The sequence below is a fragment of the Lipotes vexillifer genome, unplaced genomic scaffold (genome assembly GCF_000442215.2).
Source record: "Lipotes vexillifer unplaced genomic scaffold, Lipotes_vexillifer_v1.1 scaffold713, whole genome shotgun sequence".
Classification (NCBI taxonomy): domain Eukaryota; kingdom Metazoa; phylum Chordata; class Mammalia; order Artiodactyla; family Lipotidae; genus Lipotes; species Lipotes vexillifer.
In genome coordinates this window covers 1385689-1405071 of record NW_006773157.1, presented here as the reverse complement: position 1 = coordinate 1405071, position 19383 = coordinate 1385689, and the positions used below count along the sequence as shown (strand labels likewise).

Here is a 19383-nt window from a genome sequence, read left to right as displayed (position 1 = left end):
TGCTCCCAGGGTACAGGAATGTAATGTTTTGGCTACTGGTGAAAGGCCCAGTTTATTGGAAACACGCTTTCTTTTCCAATGTTTGATTTCCTTTCACTCTTTTCTCCTTTTTGTTTTCCCAGAGTGCAGTGCCCAGGGTCTTCAGAAAGGATATGGACCTAGAATCCTGCCTGGGGGGAAGCGGGGAGGTGGGGAATGGGACCTGAGGTCAGATGTCTGAGTGGTGGGCTGAGCACCACCTCCATGTGGGCAGAGGCCTGGGCACGGAGTTGGGAGACCCCAGGTCTGGACCGGGCTCTGCCACCTGGGAGCTGTGGGGCCCAGGACCGACACTGTCCCTCTCTGGTCTCATCTGTAAAATGGGTGGGATGAACCAAAACCCCCTTAAAAGTGTTTCTGACTGTCACGGTCTTGGACAACGGTCTGGTAAAGCACGGAATAAAGCTGACCACATGTTTGATGGAGAGCCCAGCAATGCCACTTCCAGGTATATACCCAAGAGAAGCATCTCCTTATGTCCACAGAAAGGCTTGTCCAAGAATATTTATTAGTAACATCACCAGTAGGAGCCAGAAACTGGGAACTGCCCAAGTGCCCATCAGGAGTAAAATGGATACATTAGCCTAGGAGAACCATGGTTGTGCCCATAGAGTATTACCCGGCAATGAATGCGGGATCACAGATGTTCACGATAGTACGGGTGAGCCTCACAAACATCCTGCTATGTCGAAGAAGAGCCCACAGGATTGGTGGTTGCCAGAGGTGGGGGTGGGGAAGAGTGGATGAAGGGGGTCAAAAGGTCCAGACTTCCAGCAATAAGATAAGCAAGTCCTGGAAATGTAATGTACAGCCTGGTGACTGTAGTTAACATTACAGTATTATATATTTGCAAGTTCCTAAGAGTAATCTTAGAAGTTCTCATCACGAGAAAAAAAACATTTGTCACTATGTGAGGTGATGGATGGTAACTAAATTTATATGGTAATCATTTCACAATATATACACACATATATATCAAATCATTACCTTGTACACCGAAAACTGATACAATGCTATATGCTAATTATATCTCAGTAAAAAAAGAAAACAGAAAAAGGAAGAGCCCTCAGTGTATGCTTCTGTTTACACCAACTCTAGAAAGGGGAAAACTAGTCGTGTTCCAAGTCAAGACAGAGCCATGCAAACCTATTCTTTAAAGCACCTAGCAATCAAAAGTATTTCTGGGATGTACAGCCGTGGCCCACCATAGAGAAAAGTGTGGCCTTCCTTGAAGTGGCATTCAAGGCCTTCCCCTTGGGCCTCACTTCTTACTGCCCTGCCAGGATTGCTCCCCTTCCCAGAGCAAGCATCATCACATGGGCTTGCCTTTGCCCAGCATGTCCCTGGGCCTGGGGTGCCCTTTCCCCCTCCTGGTGACACACCCCCTGCCTCCTGACCCAGCCCCTCTCCCAGCATGCCCTGCAGCCACCCTGGAAAGCGGCTGTCTCCCAGCCCCACACTATGCACTTAGGAAACAGCATTTTCCCTGCCTCTCTAGGAAGTGGTTTTTTCCCCAATCTTCCCAGTTAGATTCTAAGTTTCTTGGGAAGGACCTTCCTTGGGTATCCGCTTCACACAATCCTATCCCTCATGCTAATACGTGGTTACCAATTCACTTAATTACCACTTACAGAAAATTAAATGTGCCTCAGCTACCTTGCTACCTATGGTACATATGGCATCTCCATGGCATCCATGAGGTGCTGCCCAGCCCACTTGTCAGAAGTGGAGTGAGGCAAGGCTGCAAAAGGGAGGCTGAGTGATTTTTTTTTTTTTTTTACTGTATTGGGTCTTCGTTGCTGTGTGCAGGCTTTCTCTAGTTGCGGCGAGCGGGGGCTACTCTTCGTTGCGGTGTGCGGGCTTCTCATTGTGGTGGCTTCTCTTGTTGTGGAGCACAGACTCTAGGCGTGCGGTCTTCAGTAGCTGTGGCGTGCAGGCTCAGTAGCTGTGGCACACGGGTTAGTAGTTGTGGCTTGCGGGCTCTAGGCACGCAGGCTCAGTAGTTGTGGCGCACGGGCTTAGTCGCTCCGTGACACGTGGGATCTTCTTCGACCAGGGCTCGAATCTGTGTTGCCTGCATTGGCAGGTGGATTCTTAATCACTGAGCCACCAGGAAGCCCGAGGCTAAGTGATTTAAATCACAGGTGTGTCTGGCTCCAAGGCCTGGGCTTTTCACCCTTGCCCTCTTGAGTTCACGAGCATCCCCTGTCATTCATATTCCTCACTCCACATCCTACTCCAAGGTCTAGAAGCAGACCTGGGCAGGGCTAAGTGGCTTATTTTACTTTTTTAGTAAAGCTGTTCAGACCCAAGGGAGGCATCTGGGCAAGGAGAGGGACTCAGGGCTCAGGTGGGGCTGTCCCCCGCTTTCCTGAGCAACCACAGAGAGCCCACTTTCCTGCACAAGATGAAAACGGCAATCTTCCCATGGAGGCACTGGTCAGACGCTTGCCTTTAGCTCAGTGTCTCTGAGCATCACTTTAACCACCTCCCAGACTCAGTTTTCTTCCCTGAAAACTGGAGGTCACAACTCCCACTTCACCAGGCTGTGTTGAGTAGGCACCTGGTGACTTTCAGAGGGAGGGTCAGACGTGACCTCACTGGTGCTCTCCCACCACTAACCCCCAGAACGCGAGTGGTAGCTGACGGGACTAGAGCTGGGCAGCCAACTGCTTTACGATGCCACACGCCCATCCCAGAAGTGACCAAGTTAAGGCTCCCGTCTTGAGGGGAAGATGGCCCAGATGCTCTAGACCCCTTCTAGGTCTATTTGGATCGGTGTTCTTAGCCCTGGTTGCCCACTAGAATCACCTGGGGAATTTTTAAAACACTGATGCCCAGTCTCCCCCCAACCATTTCTAGAGTGGGGCCTGAGCTTTTTAAAAACTCTTCAGGGGACTCTAACGTGCAAAGAGGGTTGAGAACCAGTGCGTGAGACCACCTGACCCATTTTACAGATAAAGAAGCCAAGTGGAAGCAGGTTGAGACCACCAAGAGACGTGGGACAGAGCCAGGACTGGGACCCGGGTCTCCTGGGCCCGCGGGTCAGCTGTGTCACTAACTTTCAACTCAGAGGAAGCCCCCAGGGCTCTGTCTGGCTTTGCCCTGTGAGGGAGAGGGCAGGGAGCTAAGACAGAGCTGGGCAGCCAGGTTGGAGGAGACGGGGTCTGCCTCCCCAAGCACCTGGACCCTCTCCTGCCCTCCTCGGCTCCTCTCCCAGGTCAAACAGCAGCAGAGGGCGCAGAAACAAGGCTCCCCGCAAACCAAATAGGGTCTCCTTGGACTCGAGACAGACAACATGAGCCGAGGGTCCAGGGATGTGGAGAAGCCATAGCCACTCTGTGAAATCTGTTCCATTTTGTTTTAAACTCTTTGGGGGGTGGGGGGCCTTCTGTGAATCACAAAACAAGCCCAGCATCTACTGCTTACCAGGCCCTGAGCTGGGTGCTAGGTGGGGATGAGCCAGGCCCTGCCCTCACAGCCAAGCCCGCCAAACCCCATTCCCAACGTCTGCCCTCTGAGAGCAGCCTTGTCTTGGAAACACCGTCGCCTCTTTTGCTATAACCCTGCGGGTAGCTCTGGGAGTGACCCTGCACATCCCTCGGCTCAGCAGGGCAGAACTTGACCAGAGCAGATGTGCAGTTTGCGGAAGACCACACAGCTGCTGAGCGGAAGGCTGGGACCTAACACGGGGCTGGGGAGCGTGTCCCCTCGGTGCCGGATGTAAGGCGGTGGACAGGAGGGCTGGGGAATGTGGGTAGCATGTGGTGGGGGACACAGTCTGGGACTTGCTGGGCACACACACCCTGACATGAACAGCCTGCTGGGTGCCCCATTTCACCCCAAGAGGCTGGAGCTGGAGCCAGAGAAGCTGCACTCTGCCCTCATCCCTCTCCCAACACACCCCAGTCACCACTTCTGCCCCAGCAAAGCCTCCTCCCCCAACTTCGCTGCTTCCCGGGGCTGCTCAGGAGCCATGCAGCTCCCGGCTCTGCCCCTTCCCTTCCCGATTTCAGGCTGTGCGACTGTGTGACGGGAGCCCACCTCTCCAACTTCTCCCCCCACCCGGCACAGAAGGCCTGGCAGCCCAGCTCCTCCCTGCTCTGTCCAGAGCTGGCGCTACCCTGGACGACTCAGATTAAAACGGCTTCCAGGCTCCTATCTCTGAGTTTCCCCCTCTCCTTTTAAAGATCAATTAAAGCCTCGGTGACGATTCACCTTGCAGTCTGGGACAGTGCCTTTGATGTCTGCTCCAGACATGAGACCTCTGTTTTTCCAGAGACTTCTACCATGGGGTGAGGGTAGCGTCCCTCCCTCGGGCCAGGGCAGACCCTGCTTTGCAGAGGTGCCAGCCCCCCAGGCCTTACCCTCTCAGGCTAGGGGTGCCAGGCCCTGACTGGGGGAGGGGGGGGTGGAGGGAGGAGGGGAGGGCATAGGGGAAGGGCCCGTGAACACCAGGAATTCTTTCCGCAAAGGACAACTGGAAAAGCGATGCATCTCCGCTTCCCTTGGCAGCCAAGGGCCACGGAGGGAGAATGTTTAATATAAAAACATCTGACAAAGTACCTTCGGGATATATTTTCTGCATCAAAGAAGGAGCTCTTGGCAACAGGTGCTCTACCCTGACAAGGAAACTTTCGAGCGCAGCTCCGAATTGTTACAGACACCCGGGGAAAGCGTGCCAGTGGGGACAGGAGGAGGGCGAGCCATGGGGCCCGGCAGACAGATGGTTGTGATTAGGCTGGATGCAACCAAGTGCATTTTCTGGAATTTCGGGTCTCCTCAGAAAAGCTGCCGGTTCCCCCAGTGATGTAGGCCACCCGAGGCAGAGTGAGGGGTAGGGGCCATCTGCCTCCAGCTCAGAGGCACACAGCCCTGGACGGGCACAGGGCTCCCCCTCAGCCCAGCAGCCTCCACTCAGAAGCCCACCCACCCACCATCTCACTGATTTACTCATGTATTCATCCAGCAACCATCCGACGAGCAGAGTCTCTCTAGGACCCGGTGACAGTTGTTCATGCCGAATCTTGGTACCCAGGAACACAAAAACCCCAGAAGAGCAAGAACCATTAGAGTACTGTACCTTCCAGGGGGCAGAGAGGGTACCTCGCCAGATCCTGGGGAACCCAACAGGGGCCAGACTGCCTGGGTCTGATCCCAGTTTCACTGCTTTCTAGCTGGGAGACCTTAGGAAGTTACTTAAACTCTCTGAGCCACAGAGAGTGGCTTTAATTTGGCTAATAAAAGTGGCTACCTCATAGAGTTGTTGGGAGGAGTCATAAATCTGATTATTAAATGTGTTATGATCTGTCTTTATTTTTATGTGTTCTCTCTCTTTTCTAGATCTCTTTGTCCCAGGCAAAAATCCATTCATTCATTTATTTATCCCACGATGACCTCCGGCTATTGGCTAGGCCCTGTGCTGGATGCTAGGCAAAGTCCAGAGCCCCTTCAGTACCAAGTATATCCCAGAGGTCCTCTGGGCCCAGTACCCACTACCTCTCGGTTCCAGTCCACTCCTCCAGATTTAGGACAACATCTCTGGATTCACCTTACCCTATTCCCCATCTCTCACGTATTAACCTTCTAGCCACAAATAAACTCACAACACACAGTGCTATTTGCATACCTCTCTGCTTCTGCACAAGCTATTCATTCCTTCTATCCGACAGGCCATCTATATCCTGTTGTCCTCCTGGTGAACAAAACCCAACTCAGAATCACTTTCTCCTTGAAGCGTTCCCTGAACACCTCATTCCCACCCCAAAAGTCCCCTGCTCTTGTTTCTGTGCTGGTGCTAAGGCTTGCCCACATCTCCACAGCACTCAGCAAACTCATTCACCATTCTGTGTTTGTTGTCTACCTCTCCTCCTAGACTATCAGCTCCTAAAGGGGAAGGTCCTGGCTTTCTTCACTTTGTAGCAGCTGCACTGGCATGCAGTAGGCTCTTAATACATGTTCAGTACACTGACTTGTCACCCCAAAGCCTACAGTCAGAAAACACACCAGCCCTGGGATCCTTTGTCAGGGACCCCAGAGGATGCAAAAGCTGTGTGATCTCTGGTGAGTCAGTCGCCTTCTCTGGGCCTTGGATTTGTCATGGGTTAAGTGTACCCTCACTCTAGCCCCCGAGTTTTCATACTCTGGGACCAGGGCTGCCAGGGTAGGGGGCAGTACACCAACCCCCCTCCCTCTGCATGGCCTTGTCCCAGGCTGTAGTTTGGCTCTGAGACAATGATGAGACGCTAAGATGCTACAGGCCAGAAGCCCCAGCTCTCTGTCCAACCCCTCAAGGCCTAGGAGCTGGTACCCTCCGCCTGGAACACATAAGCATCAAGGGGGCCCTGAGATCGGTGGCCCAATGGCCCCAATGTACAGCTGAGCAAACTGAGACTAGGGAGTGAGGAGCTTACCTGAGGTCACACCATAGGGTAAAGGGCAAGGCCAAGCCTGGAACCCACGCAGGTGCAGTGCTTACCACCCTATGCGCTTCTTGGCAAACCAAGTTGGCCAGGCCTCCTCCGCAAATGCCTGGTCCTCTGTTATTCCTGCCTTTGACCCCCTCACCACCTCTCCTCCAGCTCCAAAACACCAGCCCAGGAAGAACAGGTCCCCCTGTGAGATACCTGGGAGGTTTTAGGGAGGTAAGGTTTTTTTTTTCTTTTGTTGACCAAAGCTAAAACAAAAACAAAAACACACGGCAGAGATACGATGCAAGGAACCAGAGGTGAGTGTGCCCTCTCCCCACCCCCGCCCCAAGAGGAGGCAAGGAGTCTGGGGTTATTACGGAATTGGAAATGGCAAGCTGGTCCCAAGAGCCCAGCGTTAGTCCTGCAACCCATCCACAAATTTCCAAGCTGGAGCCTGACCCAGTGGGTAGGCAGAGCAGGAGTGGGCCACACCCAAGGCCACCTCTTAAACCATGGGGACGTACCTAGGTTCAAGGTGAGTAGCGCCACGGCACCATCTGCCCCAAACTCCAGGTAAAACGTCCTTCCTGCTCTCCAAAGCCAAATGGAACCCTCTTTTCAGCTAAAACTCAATCCCCCTGCCCTCCCACTCTCTCTTCTAAACCACTCACTCAACACGTGGCACCCCTAGACCCACAGGCTCTGAGCACTGTCACATGTTGGGACTGAGCACAGTCATGTGACAGCAATGTTATCTGGGACCTGCCTGTCACCCAGGTGCGATCAGTTGGTAAAAATTCACCAAACTGGACACTTACCTGTGTACTCTGTATATTATAGCAGAAAGTTTTTTTTAAAAGAGAAAAGAACCAGAGAACCCAGGCCTTGGCCTCCTCATGCCTCATCTCCCACTAACGTCAGGTACCTTGCTTCCCAACCCCTCTACCCTCCTTTGGTTTCTCAATATCAGGCTGTTTTCATACTTCCAGGCCTCTGCACTTGATATTCCTTCTACCCGGACCGTATCCCCCACCCCCCAAACCTTGCCTCTTTGGTAGATTCCTATTCATTCTATAATACCCAATTGGATATCACCTCCTCCGGGGAGTCTTCCTGGGTCACCTCCCCACCATACCAAGAGTCAGTCACTAAGCCCTTCTTTCTCTTTACTGCCTTTTATTCCACTTCTCATTATTACTATTTGTGTCTTCACCTGTCTGTGAGTACCTCGAGGGCAGAGGTGATGTAATTTTTATCTCTGTGATTCCAGCCCAAGCACAGTGCCTGGCACACCATAATGGCCACACCTACCACATGTGTGCCAAGCCTTGGCTGATTCACTTGGCATCATCTCATTTCACTTGCACCATAAGGTGACACGTTGTTATTTTCACCCTCATTTTACAGGTGAGAAAACCAAGGGTGGGAGTGGTTAAGCGGCTGCCCCAAAGCCCCACAACTAGGGAAATGGCAGAGCCGGGACTTGAACCCAGGGCCCAAAGGTGCTCAGCCCATGCTCTTCAGCCCACCTTGCTAGAGAGGCTCAGCACACACTGAGGGAGCTGAATTGAGGACCTCGGAGAATGAGGAGCTCTAGGGTCGTTCTGGACCAGGGCCTCTGAGGTGAGCTTGGGTCCTAGAATTGGGAAGCAGCAGGAAATGATACTGCGCTAACTCACTCCTCTCCTGGCTTCTGTGAGCACTGACACACATCAGACAGCACTGACCACAAAGGGGAACCTCCTCAGGGACCACTGAGAGGAAAGGTGGCAGGTGGGTGGGCAGCATGGACCCATCTAGGTTATGGCCTGGCTCCACCTCCTATGCTTGCTGTACAGCCCTCAGCCGCTCTCCTAACCTCTCTGAGCCTCTGTTCTCAAACTCTGCCAATCTACAGAATGCACGAATCCTGGAGAATGATCTGTGCCCTCGAGGAGCTTAGAATTTGGCCGGTGGAGGAAAGATACCCACACCCAGCTGAGCCCCCAACTCTCCACACTGTCCTGAGTAGCTCCTTTTCTTCCCGGGCCTTCTCTTCAAAGTGAGGGGCTCACCCTCACTGACACTCTAAATAAACCAGCATGCTCCAAAGACTGAGGTACTGGTACACACAACCAAAGTCAGACAAAGGGACTGTCTGGTCCCCATGACAGGCAGCTTACACCACGTCTTGCATACAGTGGGTGCTTAATAAAGCACTTGAATGGTTATCCAATAGGCACTAGAATAGGATACTAGAGGGGAGTTACTGGTTCCTACAGAAGTCCGCCCAGTGCTCTATGCTCCAGCCCCACAGCACTGGAGTCAGGCAGGCCTGGCTTCTAAATGCAGCCCATCACCTCGGGCCCTGGTCAACTCCCAGAGCTCACTCAGCACCCAGCACTGAGCCTGGCCTAGCTCCTCCTAACTAATCCAGGGTAAAAAGCTCCTTGTGTCATGCTCATTCTGTTCTTCTAGCCTGGAGCCAAGAGAACCCAGCCCTCAGAGAGGTCGTTCCCATGTGGCCCTTGATCCTGCAATTTCTTTGAATTATCGCATATCCTGCCTTTAATTTGCCAAGAAGAGTTGCCCACCAGCCACTCACACCTTAGTATGAATTTAACCAGCTAATCCTGCTTTCCTCCACAAATTAAATCGAAATAAAGGGAATGGGGGTGGGTTGGAGATGTTGCAGAGAGGAAGAGGATGCCCCTTAGACAGTCAAGGGGCAGCAGTTAGGCAAGGAAACCAGAGTGTCGAGGACGTGAAGTGAAGGCACCCCAAAAGGGGACTTCTAGGCTTTCAATTTTTCCAAATCCCACTTAAGACTCCAGGTGTAAGGGTCTTTACTTAGTGGAAGCTCCATGTTCTGGCCCCCTACTGGGTGACCTTGGTGAACTCACTTGCCCCCCTGAGCTTCAGTTTTCTTGTCTGTTTAGTAGGGATCACGTATGGACATTTGGAGCCGACGCAGAGATCAGATGAGAGGGCGTCAAGCATTCAGAAGAAGGCTGAAACAAGACAGTCTCCTGTCCTGCTGCCCCCCACCCTGCCCACCGATGCATCCTCAACTGCCCTGGCTGTGACTAAGCCTCAAAATCCCCCCGTTTCCCCTAAAGTGGCCTCAGCAACAGGACGGGAAAGTGAAGCAGAGACCTTGGCCCTGGATAAAAATAGCCAGCCTCAGGTCGGGTGCTGGGATTGTCATTCTGCAAGACAAACAAGGGCAGCCTCCGTCCCGGAGCTGCAGACACCCTGCTCCAGCAACACCCATCCCAAGACACTGAGAGAGGCCAGGCTCTCAGGGACAGCGCTGCCCACCCCCCCACCCCAGGATGCAGGGAGACAGAGGGGGCCGCGGGTGGTCTCCGGGTGGTGGGCAAACTTGACCTGGTGGGGACATGGAGAAGCACAGGGCCCTGTGCCCCTTGCCAGGCCCCAGCCCTGTCCCTAGTTCTTCAATCAGGACAGGCTGTCCCTGGCCTCCTTTTGATCACTCCACCTTGCCAGGTGTGGCTCAGGGAGCAGGATGGGGATCCTTGCTGTGGAAGGCTGCGCAGTCACACCACTCAGTCTCCCACCCCAAGCCTGCCACTTACAGTTTGGGAATCTGGGCAGCTGGCCTGGCCAGGAGCCTCGGTTTCCTCACCTCTGAAACAGGGGGAATCAAATGTGTCTCACTGGGTTGTGATAAGGAGTCAGCGAGATGAAGAATGACCAGCAGTCAGCAAAGTGCTAAGTAGTGAATGTCAACGTTAAATAAATAAATGTCAGCATCAGCATCCTTACCATCTGTCCTTGAGCATCAAACGCCTGGTCTGTCCCAACGCATTCTACCTGCCTGTGCTCCTCAGCTTTCTGACCTCACCTCCTGCCCTGCCTCCCATCTTTGCAGGATGAGTCTTGCTTCACCATCCACTGAGACCACTCTGGGCCTTCTTACCCTGCAGGGCCTCCCTCCCTGAGCCTGTCCTCCAAAGTGACAGCCACCCACAGCCCCAGCTCTACACGCATCCAGGAGGCAGGGGCAGGGCCAACCCATCGGTCCCGGGATCCCCACGGCACAAGTAAGCTAGAAAAGCCGAACTGTGAGCCCGCAGAGTGGGAAGAGACCCACGCCATCCCTGGGAGGGGCCTGGATGACTACAATGGGGAACGCCTACCGAGACCACCTGCAACCCAGACCAATCAACCCCCAAAAGGAAATCCCAAACTTCCTCCCCAGTTCCTTCAGTCCCTTAGAATCCCAAGGCAATGGATGCCAGATTTTCTCATGAGGGCCATGCAATCCTCATCCACGGTAAAGAGCATCAATCACATCAGGGCCTTCTCACCAGTCAGTATCAAAGGTCGCTCTGGGATAGCTGGGTGGGAATCCCAAACACAGGCCCACTGGGCCCCAAAGGCAGCCCAACCTAATGGCCTCAGGGTCTCCGGAGACCTTCCAGCCTCCAGAGGGTGCTCTCTCCTGGGAACCAGATGTAGGGAGGGGCCTCCTGCAGGTGCTCTGGGGTCTGCTCTCTCCATCCTGTGTCACACACCAGGCCAGCTCTGGGATGACAGAGATCACAGCTGAGGACACACCATGAACCTGTAAGGCACCTCCACACACGGCAGTTTCTGCCATTAACAATGAGGGGAAGAGATGATGAAAAACTACCCATCTGTCCATACAACCAACGCCAGCGCAATCCATCTAAATTAAATACACTCTGATGGTTGGCAGGGACATGGAATCTTGCATTCAGAAATACTTTTAAGCCTCTTGCTTCAAAATTATATGTGGCTTCCAACCACAAGGGCACAGAGAAAGAAGAATGGATTAAAACGTCCACTCCTTGCATTCATCTGGTTGGGTCTTTCAGGGAAAGACATTTTAACAAGTAAGGCCGAAAGGCAGGGATGAAAACAAAGTGGGCCAATGAGAGGGGCCACCAGAGACCAGAAGGCAAGTGGGACCCAGAAGACCTAGACCCCAGTACCAGCTGCGCCATAAGCTCTACTGTACCCCCTGGACAAGTCACTTCCTGCTCTGGTTTCTAGTTTCTCTATCTTCGAAACAGACATACTCTTGTGATCTCCCACGGCCGTGATGGAACGTGGAACGGATAGGGAAGGGCTCTGGACACGGGGACTGGACAGGCAGCCCTGAGCAGCCAACACTGTGACACCCGTAGAGCCGTGGGGAGAGTACGGCAGGAATGACAGAGCTTCATGCGAAGTAAGTTCACTGGAGGTACATCCAGCCCTTGCAGAGAAGTGGGGGACAGAACGGTGGTCAGAAGCACAGTGACACAGTGGCAAATGGCTCTGCTCCTACGTGATCCTGGGCAAGTCACTTTACTGCTGGTCTGAGATGATGATTCTAAAGGGGCCCGAGTATAGGATGTGGCCCAAAGTAAACACTCAACAGATAGCTACAATGACTGTTGTTGCCATTATGACAGGGGTCCGGGGAGGACAGCTCAGATGCAGGCAAACAGAGGCCTTCTCAAAGAGATCCAGCCATGCCTGCTGGGGAAGCATCTCCCGCCCGAGGGGCTGTCACCCAACGCAGCACAGAGCCAGGCCACAAGCCCCAGCTGTCCTCACAGCGCACCCTACCTGCCATGCTCCCAAAAGGCCCCACAGACCTCGGCACTTGAGCCCCTCCTGGCCCTCGAAGCCCCCGGGTCACCACCAACATGTCATTCCTCAAGGAAAGCTTGATTTAGGTATTCCCCAGAATGTGAGGGTCCCTATGGCCAAGTCTTAAATGTGGGGAGTAGGGGAGGCTCCAAATCCGGGTTCTCTCTGCTTCCTAGCCCAGCACCCAGTGCTCAGGGAGAGACACGGAAACCACCGGCCTCTGGAAAACTCCTCGCTTGCTAGACCCTCCCCCATGATCATTCTACCCACTCCATTTCCCCCTCTTCTGACCCTGCGCATCGGTCCTTCCCCAGAGCAGGGACAGAAGGAGAAGCCCAAGAAGACAAATGGAAACAAACACGTCCATTTTGCTGCCTCTCAGCTGGCTTAGGGAGAGGATCCCTTGCAAAATCAGGATGGAGAACTGGGCTGGGTTTTTATCATGTCCACAAGAGAAAACTGGTCAGAGCATGGATTGCCAGGCACTTGAAAAGTTCTCATCCTTAGGCCTCATTCATACAGATTGTTCTTAACCCCAAGAACACCTGTGAGGAAGACCCTGGCAGTCTTCTCCTTGAGGGGTGGGAGGCCCAAGGAAAAGAAAAGGAGGGGGGACATCAACAAGACCTCCGTCAGGCCCCTGCCACTGGTCCCCCTCCTATAAAGTTCAACACAATGGCAACATGCAGGGAGAAAAGAAATGCCAACCTGAGAATTCACCCGGAGCCGTGATGAGGGAGTTGGTGGCCTCCGTTTCAGTGTAAGACAATGTGGAATCAGATAGATCTACAGGAGGAAAGAGAAAGAGAACTTAAGTTGGCTGTGGGGTGTTCCTCTCTTCTTTCTCAAGGCAGCATGTCCCTCACAACTTTCTTCTGCCACTCCCCGCCCCACGATCGCACGAGACCAGGCCAGCCAACCCTGGAACTCCTCTGGAAAATGCTGACTGCTGCAGCCCTGGCACCTGAAAAAAGTTTCAATTGCTCTGGCCACAGAAATAACCCAAGTTCAGGGGACCGAGCAAGTAGTAACTTGGAGCCTTCTTGGGTAAGGTTAAATTAAGCCCCTAAACAATTCATAGCTGCTGTACTTAATTACAACCATTAAAATTCTTGAAGCTGTTCCTTCTTGCTTCCTTCCTTCCTTCCTTCCTCCCTCTGGAGCTGGGGAAACTCTGTTTTAACAAGTTACCAGCCATCCTCACTCTGTCCCGCTTACACCCCTCTAATTAAGGGCTCAAGCATTTGCTCCCAGATTAACTTTTTTCTCTCTCCCCTCCCCCACCCTCACATCCAAACCCACTCCCAGAGCAACTTTCAAGGTCTAGACTATTTTTTTCTTTTCTTTTTTTAAAGGCGTTCATTGTTGTTTAAATAGTTTTAAGTACCTCACATGGCGTGCGCTATTTGTTTTCCCCGGTCTGCAGTGCACTTAGCTGGGGAAGGGAAATTCTTTTGCACGTTTTCTCTTGAACGCTGAGCTATCAGCGGGACAAGCGGATGCCTTGGGGGGGCAGGCCGACTTGGAAAGTTTTTCCTGGGCCTCTGCCTCTGCTACCAGTAACGGGGTGTTGTCCCCGTTAAGGGACAGGTCTGTCCAGGAGTTGGAAGGCATGTTCTTTCTGTGAGGCTTGTAGTATCTTTCATCTTCTCACCCAGCACAACCCAGATGTGGCTCGGCTGGTCCACCTGGCTCAGGAGAGCCACTCCAAGCTGGGGAATCCTGGCACAAAAACCGTTAGCCTAGGCCCTAGCTAGCTAGAATTCCATTCTACCACGTGGCTTGGGGAGCGGGAAGATGAAACGTTAGACAATTTGGCCTTTTTTTTTTTTTTTTTTTTAGAAAGACTGGCAGAGGAACAAGTGCTGAAGAAAGAGATCCAGGTTTAAATCTGGCTTTACTCAAGCCAATTTTAAGGATTTACTGTATAGCTATTTCATAATGTCAGGCCAAGAATTTAAATTATTATAAGAGAGGCATTAAATTCTAATAAACCAACTATTACAAAAATTCTCAAATGATCTCTGCTTTCTCTATCAGAGATTTAAAAAACTGAAAAAGTGTACCTCAACCCGAAAATAAAAGTTTGGTTTAGTTTGGTTTGGTATGGCTTTTTTTTTTTTTTTTTTTTTTTTTTCTTTCTCGTTTCCCACTTGCCAGATGCTGACTGGGTGTTCTGGGTTTTATTTTGGTTTTTTGGTTTTATGTGATCACAGTGGTTTAGAAGTAAAATGACTTTTTGTTTATGAAAAACTAACAATGCAAGGAAAAGAAAATAATACAAAAAATAACTCGGACTATTTATCGGGGCCTGAAAAAGTTATCTGCTGGTCAAATGTGTTTGGAGGAAAATAGGGACAGATGGAAAATCTCTTTAAAAGAAGATAATAACCTCAATGCCTAAGTGGGAACCTCTTTGCTTTTCAGACCTAATCTTCCCAAAGTCTTCAGGCCCCAAGTCTTGCTGCCACTTATTGTTCAAAGTAGCAACACCCCAGGCTGAACCCTGTTTCTTAGTGAACCGCTGTGGAGCCAACACAACTTTATGAACGTTCCAGGAGTTGGGGTGATGGGTGTTTTCCATCCTTCGCAGCTATAAGTCCCTGCCATGCACTCTCCAAACGTTCACATGTAGTGCTTCTAGTGAGGCCCTACGAGGCTGCTGTAGAAAAAGAACACTCCAACCTTGGTCACTGCTCGAGCCCCAAGGAGGAACCCCATCTGGAAGCTGGAGCCCGAGGTTCGAGTCCCACTTCCACTCTTACTCAGCAAAATCGGGGGTCACCAGCTTTGCCTGCAAAGGGCCCCGTAGTGAATATTTTCAGCTTTGTGAGCCCTACAATCTCCATTGCAACTATCCACCTCTGATGCTGTCCTGCGGAAGCCGCCACAGACAATACAGCTGGGTTCCAGCAGAACTTTGTTATGGACTATATGAAATTTGAATTTCATATAGTTTTCACATGTCACAAAAGACATGCTTCTGCTTTTGGTGGTTTTTCTTTTTTTTAACCATTTTAAGAAGTAAAAACCACTCTTAGCTCAAGAGCCACACAAAAACAAATGGTGGCCTGTCGTTTTCGGACCCTTAAGCTGTATGACCACCAGCAAGTGTCACTTCCTCTTTCTCTGTCGCAGTTGTTCCATTTGTAAAATAACAGGGACACCTGCTGATTTCCAAATGGTCACTTTGCCCCGCTGGATGGAGTCCTGATTTTTGTGGCTTTATCACCGGCTGACCCACGATTCCTTGGGGCAATGATCCTTGACATTCAAGCTCAGGTGCTACATTTACTAAGAATGAGGGTTTTCCTTTTCCTCTACTAGAATGAGGGATCTTCTAAGCAACTAGTGCAATTATGTTAACTTAAAAAATGCTGGGGCTTCCCTGGTGGCGCAGTGGTTGAGAGTCCGCCTGCCGATGCAGGGGACACCGGTTCGTGCCCCGGTCCAGGAAGATCCCACATGCCGCGGAGCGGCTGGGCCCGTGAGCCATGGCCGCTGAGCCTGCGCGTCCGGAGCCTGTGCTCCGCAACAGGAGAGGCCACAACAGTGAGAGGCCCACGTACCGCAAAAAAAAAAAAAAAAAAGGCTGACATGGGCCTGGGAGGGAAGGATGGGGAACTGCTGAGCTGAACAGGGGCTGCTCTGGGTTTCCGCCTCAGCCCCACTGCTCATCAGCTGGGCGGTTCTCCCTAACCTTCGGCCTGATTCCTTGTCTACCAAGTGGCAGGGTCCCACCAGATGACCGCTCCAGTTCCCCGGAGAACTAAACGAAGCTCCTCCATCCACGGTATGAGTGTACTTCAGGAAAAACAATGAGGAAGTTGCCATCTTGCCATCGTTAAGCCACTGACTCATACGCCGTCATGGGACAGGCTCTGTCCTCCTAGACTGAGAAGGACAAACTCCTGAAAGGACCCAGTGGGCACTCCTGTCTCCACAGGGGGGCCTGGAAGGAAAACTGGACTGGATGCCTAAGAGCTTATGACACTTAGAAGTGACCTCCCAGATGATACTGACACACGCTACCGGGAAGAGGCCTTTACCAAAAACAAAACAAAACCCACTTTTTGTGGTCACTGGTGGAATGTGTTAGCATCAGTGCCACGCCATCTGACTTTTAAAGCTCGAGTCCCACGGCAGCTACCCACAGTAGTCCCACGGTCACAAAGTCACTCTCCCGGTACTATTCAGGCCATACTCACCCCACCACTGGGATTCTCCACTGGAGGAACCAGGAGGGCCAGGAAATGAGCCATTTCTACTTTTAAAACCACATGCATCTACCCCAGCGTAACGGGCTGCTCATTTAGCCCCAAGGCTTTACAGAAAACACGTTCTAACCTCTGAATGGGCCCTGCCAACAATGACACTACCACTGAGGGGTACCCTCCATGCCAGGGGCTTGGTGTACCAAGACACTTCCTTTCTAAACGTTCCAGCTGTTGTTTCTGCCCAGGTGAACTTCTTGGCTTAGAAGAGCGGGGGGAACATATAGCTCGTCTCAACAGTGATCGTGCTCAGCCTATCTGTCATAGTGCTAATTAATACACACCAAAGGAGAACCACGTAAGGCTGGGAGGGAGGGAGAGGAAAAGAGACAGAAACATCAACCCACCAGCATCAACAAGATGTTGAAGCTGAAACCCATTCATCTCCCACAGGCCCATGGTTAAAGGTCACAGAGAGGTTAATGATGAGCAAGGAATTTCAAGACGTAAATAGCCCGCTGCAAAGGCACTGCAAAGGCTGGGTCGGCTCTGGCCCAACTGGGGTTGTGTTTGTAAAACTTCACCCACCCCATTTCAAAGGCAACCAGGCTGGTGATCCCTCTCTCCCCTCCTTCTCTGGCCCTTCAGCACTGAGGCAGGGCCCTGTGGGAGCCTGGGAAGGAGGCACCTCCCCAAAGGTCAGAAGGAGGACACACTTACCCAGTGGCTTGTACTCGTCGCGAGGAGACAGCCGAGAGTATGGGGGTGGCGGTGATTCTGGAAGACAGGAGACAACATGTCACTGCTGGGATGGGAGAGTTCACACATGGGGCTTCTACATGCTTTTGACTATTGGTTTCCTCAAATAATAAACCCAGCTCCCAGGAATCCAGCACCTCTGCTGCCCCAGTCCCCTGGAACAGCACTGGCCAACAGCAAAAGCCACAAACTTGGGGTACAGACCTGGGCTCAATCCCTGCTCTGTCACCTTTGGCTGTGTGACCTCAGGCAAGTTACCTCACCTCTCTGAGCCTGTTTCCTCAGCTCTAAAATGGGGACAATAATCATAGAGACCTCCCAGGTTTGCCAGGAGGGCAAAAGGAAATAATGTATGTAAAATGCTCAGTACAGCTCTTGGTACTGCAGAAAAATACCTCCACAAACAGTAACTATTATTATTATAATGAGAGAAACAGGGGTACAGGAAAAGTCAAAGCTAAGGTGGCCTGTTAAAATACAGGATGCTCGGTTCAAGTTGAATTTTGGATATACATGGCATAAACTTTTAGCATAAGTATGTCCCTTGCAATATCTGGGACATACTTATACTAAAATATTATGTGTTGTTTACCTGAAATTCAAATTTAACAGGGCATTCTGCAATTTCCTTTGCTAAATTTGGCAACTCTAGTCAGAACTGACTGACTGCAGAGGCCCACACAGACATAGGAGCTCCCTTTCAAACAAACTACATTAGAGCAAATGACCTTCAGGGCAAGGAGGAGGACATGACTGGTTGGAACCCAGGAAGCCAAATCCAGCTCCCCGGATGGGAGACCTTAAACCAGTCACTGCCAGGTCTTGGCCTCAGTCTTGCCCTCTGTAAAGAGAAGGGGTGGTACACACAACCTCTGTGGCCTTCCAGATCAGACCCTCTGCTATTCTTTATTGTCTATGGTGTTTTTCTTTGGGTTTCCTTTCATTTGCCTAAAATACTTGTCCTTAAAAACATATACTTTGTCTTCAGAAGAATTCCTTAGGCCTCTTGCCTTCTGGGAAGTAACAATTTGCTTAACTAAGTAACAATTTGCACGAATGAAATGACCCTTCATTTTCCTTAAAAGAAACTAAAGGCCATCAAATCGCAAACTAAAACAAACTCTCAGTGGTAGTAAAGTGGTAATAACTATTATTAGGCAAGTATCAGGAATGACACAAGGGGTAATAAGTGTTTTTCACAATTATAATAAGGCACAATTAGTCGCAGGAGCAGGCAGCTTCACCTCTTCCCCACCCCTGCTTTTCCAGCTAGAAATGACTTCAACAAAGTGAAGGCGCTGCAGTCTAAAAACAGGGAATCTTTTGTGGACTGGAGTTAGGGAGAAGGAAAATGAATCATGGATTAGCCACTGGGAGCGAAGCAAACATTTGCTGAATGTGTACCCTGTGTCTCTCTCTGTGCTGGGACCTTTCAATTTCATTCACTGTATTTTATTCTTTTGGACCTTAGGTACAGAGTGGTTAACCATGCTCATTGGGTGCCTATTTTCATTTCCTCCTTTTTAAAAAATAAATGACCATTATCATTCCCATTTCACAGATGAGAAGACTGACTTGCCCACTGTTCCCCAGCCAATCATGGTGGAGCTGGGATTTGAGCCCAGGCCTGGCTCTGCTCTACACCCCAATGAGACAGGCAGTCAAGAGGCACCCTATCTTCTACCCCTTCATCCCAGCTGGGTCTGGTACATTATATGCACAGAAAGTGTTCAGTAAACAGATGTGGACAAAGACAACGGTGACAAGGATAATGGTAAAGTTGGGGGCATCAGTGGACGAAAGTGTGGAGAAAGAGGACCTATGGGGCCAAAAGGGTGTCCCAAAGGAGACCTCAAAAAAGACTCAAGGAGGAGGGCTATTTGCCTTCAGTAGGAGCTCCCTTATCCACCAGTCTTGGAGGGGCTAGAGACCAGACTCTCAGGACAAGAGGCAAAATACAGGTAGGGCTAGCACTCCACAGGGAAAGAGAATTGAAGCCAGTGCTCCCACTGTACAGAGGAGAAGACTGAGGCCTGAAAAGTAGAAGTGACTCCTTGAGGGCCAGACAGGGAGCTGGTGTAGAGGCAGAACCGGAGGCCAGGTATCCTGACCCCCAGCCTCATGTCCTTTCCACTACCCCACTAACTTATCAGAAGGTCTGCAACTCCTGTGTCCAGGTTCCTCTTGCAAACATCTAATTGGCTGAGGCCCAGGCCATACACAGTAGGGAGCTCTGGACATCTGCCCCCAGATCTGTTCCCCAAAGTGAAACCTGGCAGCACATGGGCTGTGGAAGCTGGAGTTAAGCCACTGTAATCAACCCCAGCATCTCTGCCTGGGGCTGCTTACCTGGG

General features: G+C 51.3%; 1 protein-coding gene across 1 annotated transcript in view; it reads right to left on the bottom strand.

Annotated features, from left to right (window-relative positions):
- Positions 1 to 19383, bottom strand: part of SMAD6 (SMAD family member 6) — a 75577-nt gene that overhangs the window by 50078 nt on the left and 6116 nt on the right. The window contains exons 2-3 of the mRNA XM_007448133.1: positions 16991 to 17047; positions 12765 to 12842 (exon numbers count right to left, since the gene is read on the bottom strand). Coding sequence (XP_007448195.1) covers positions 12765 to 12842; positions 16991 to 17047 — 135 coding nt within the window. The remainder of the gene's footprint in view (positions 1 to 12764; positions 12843 to 16990; positions 17048 to 19383) is intronic.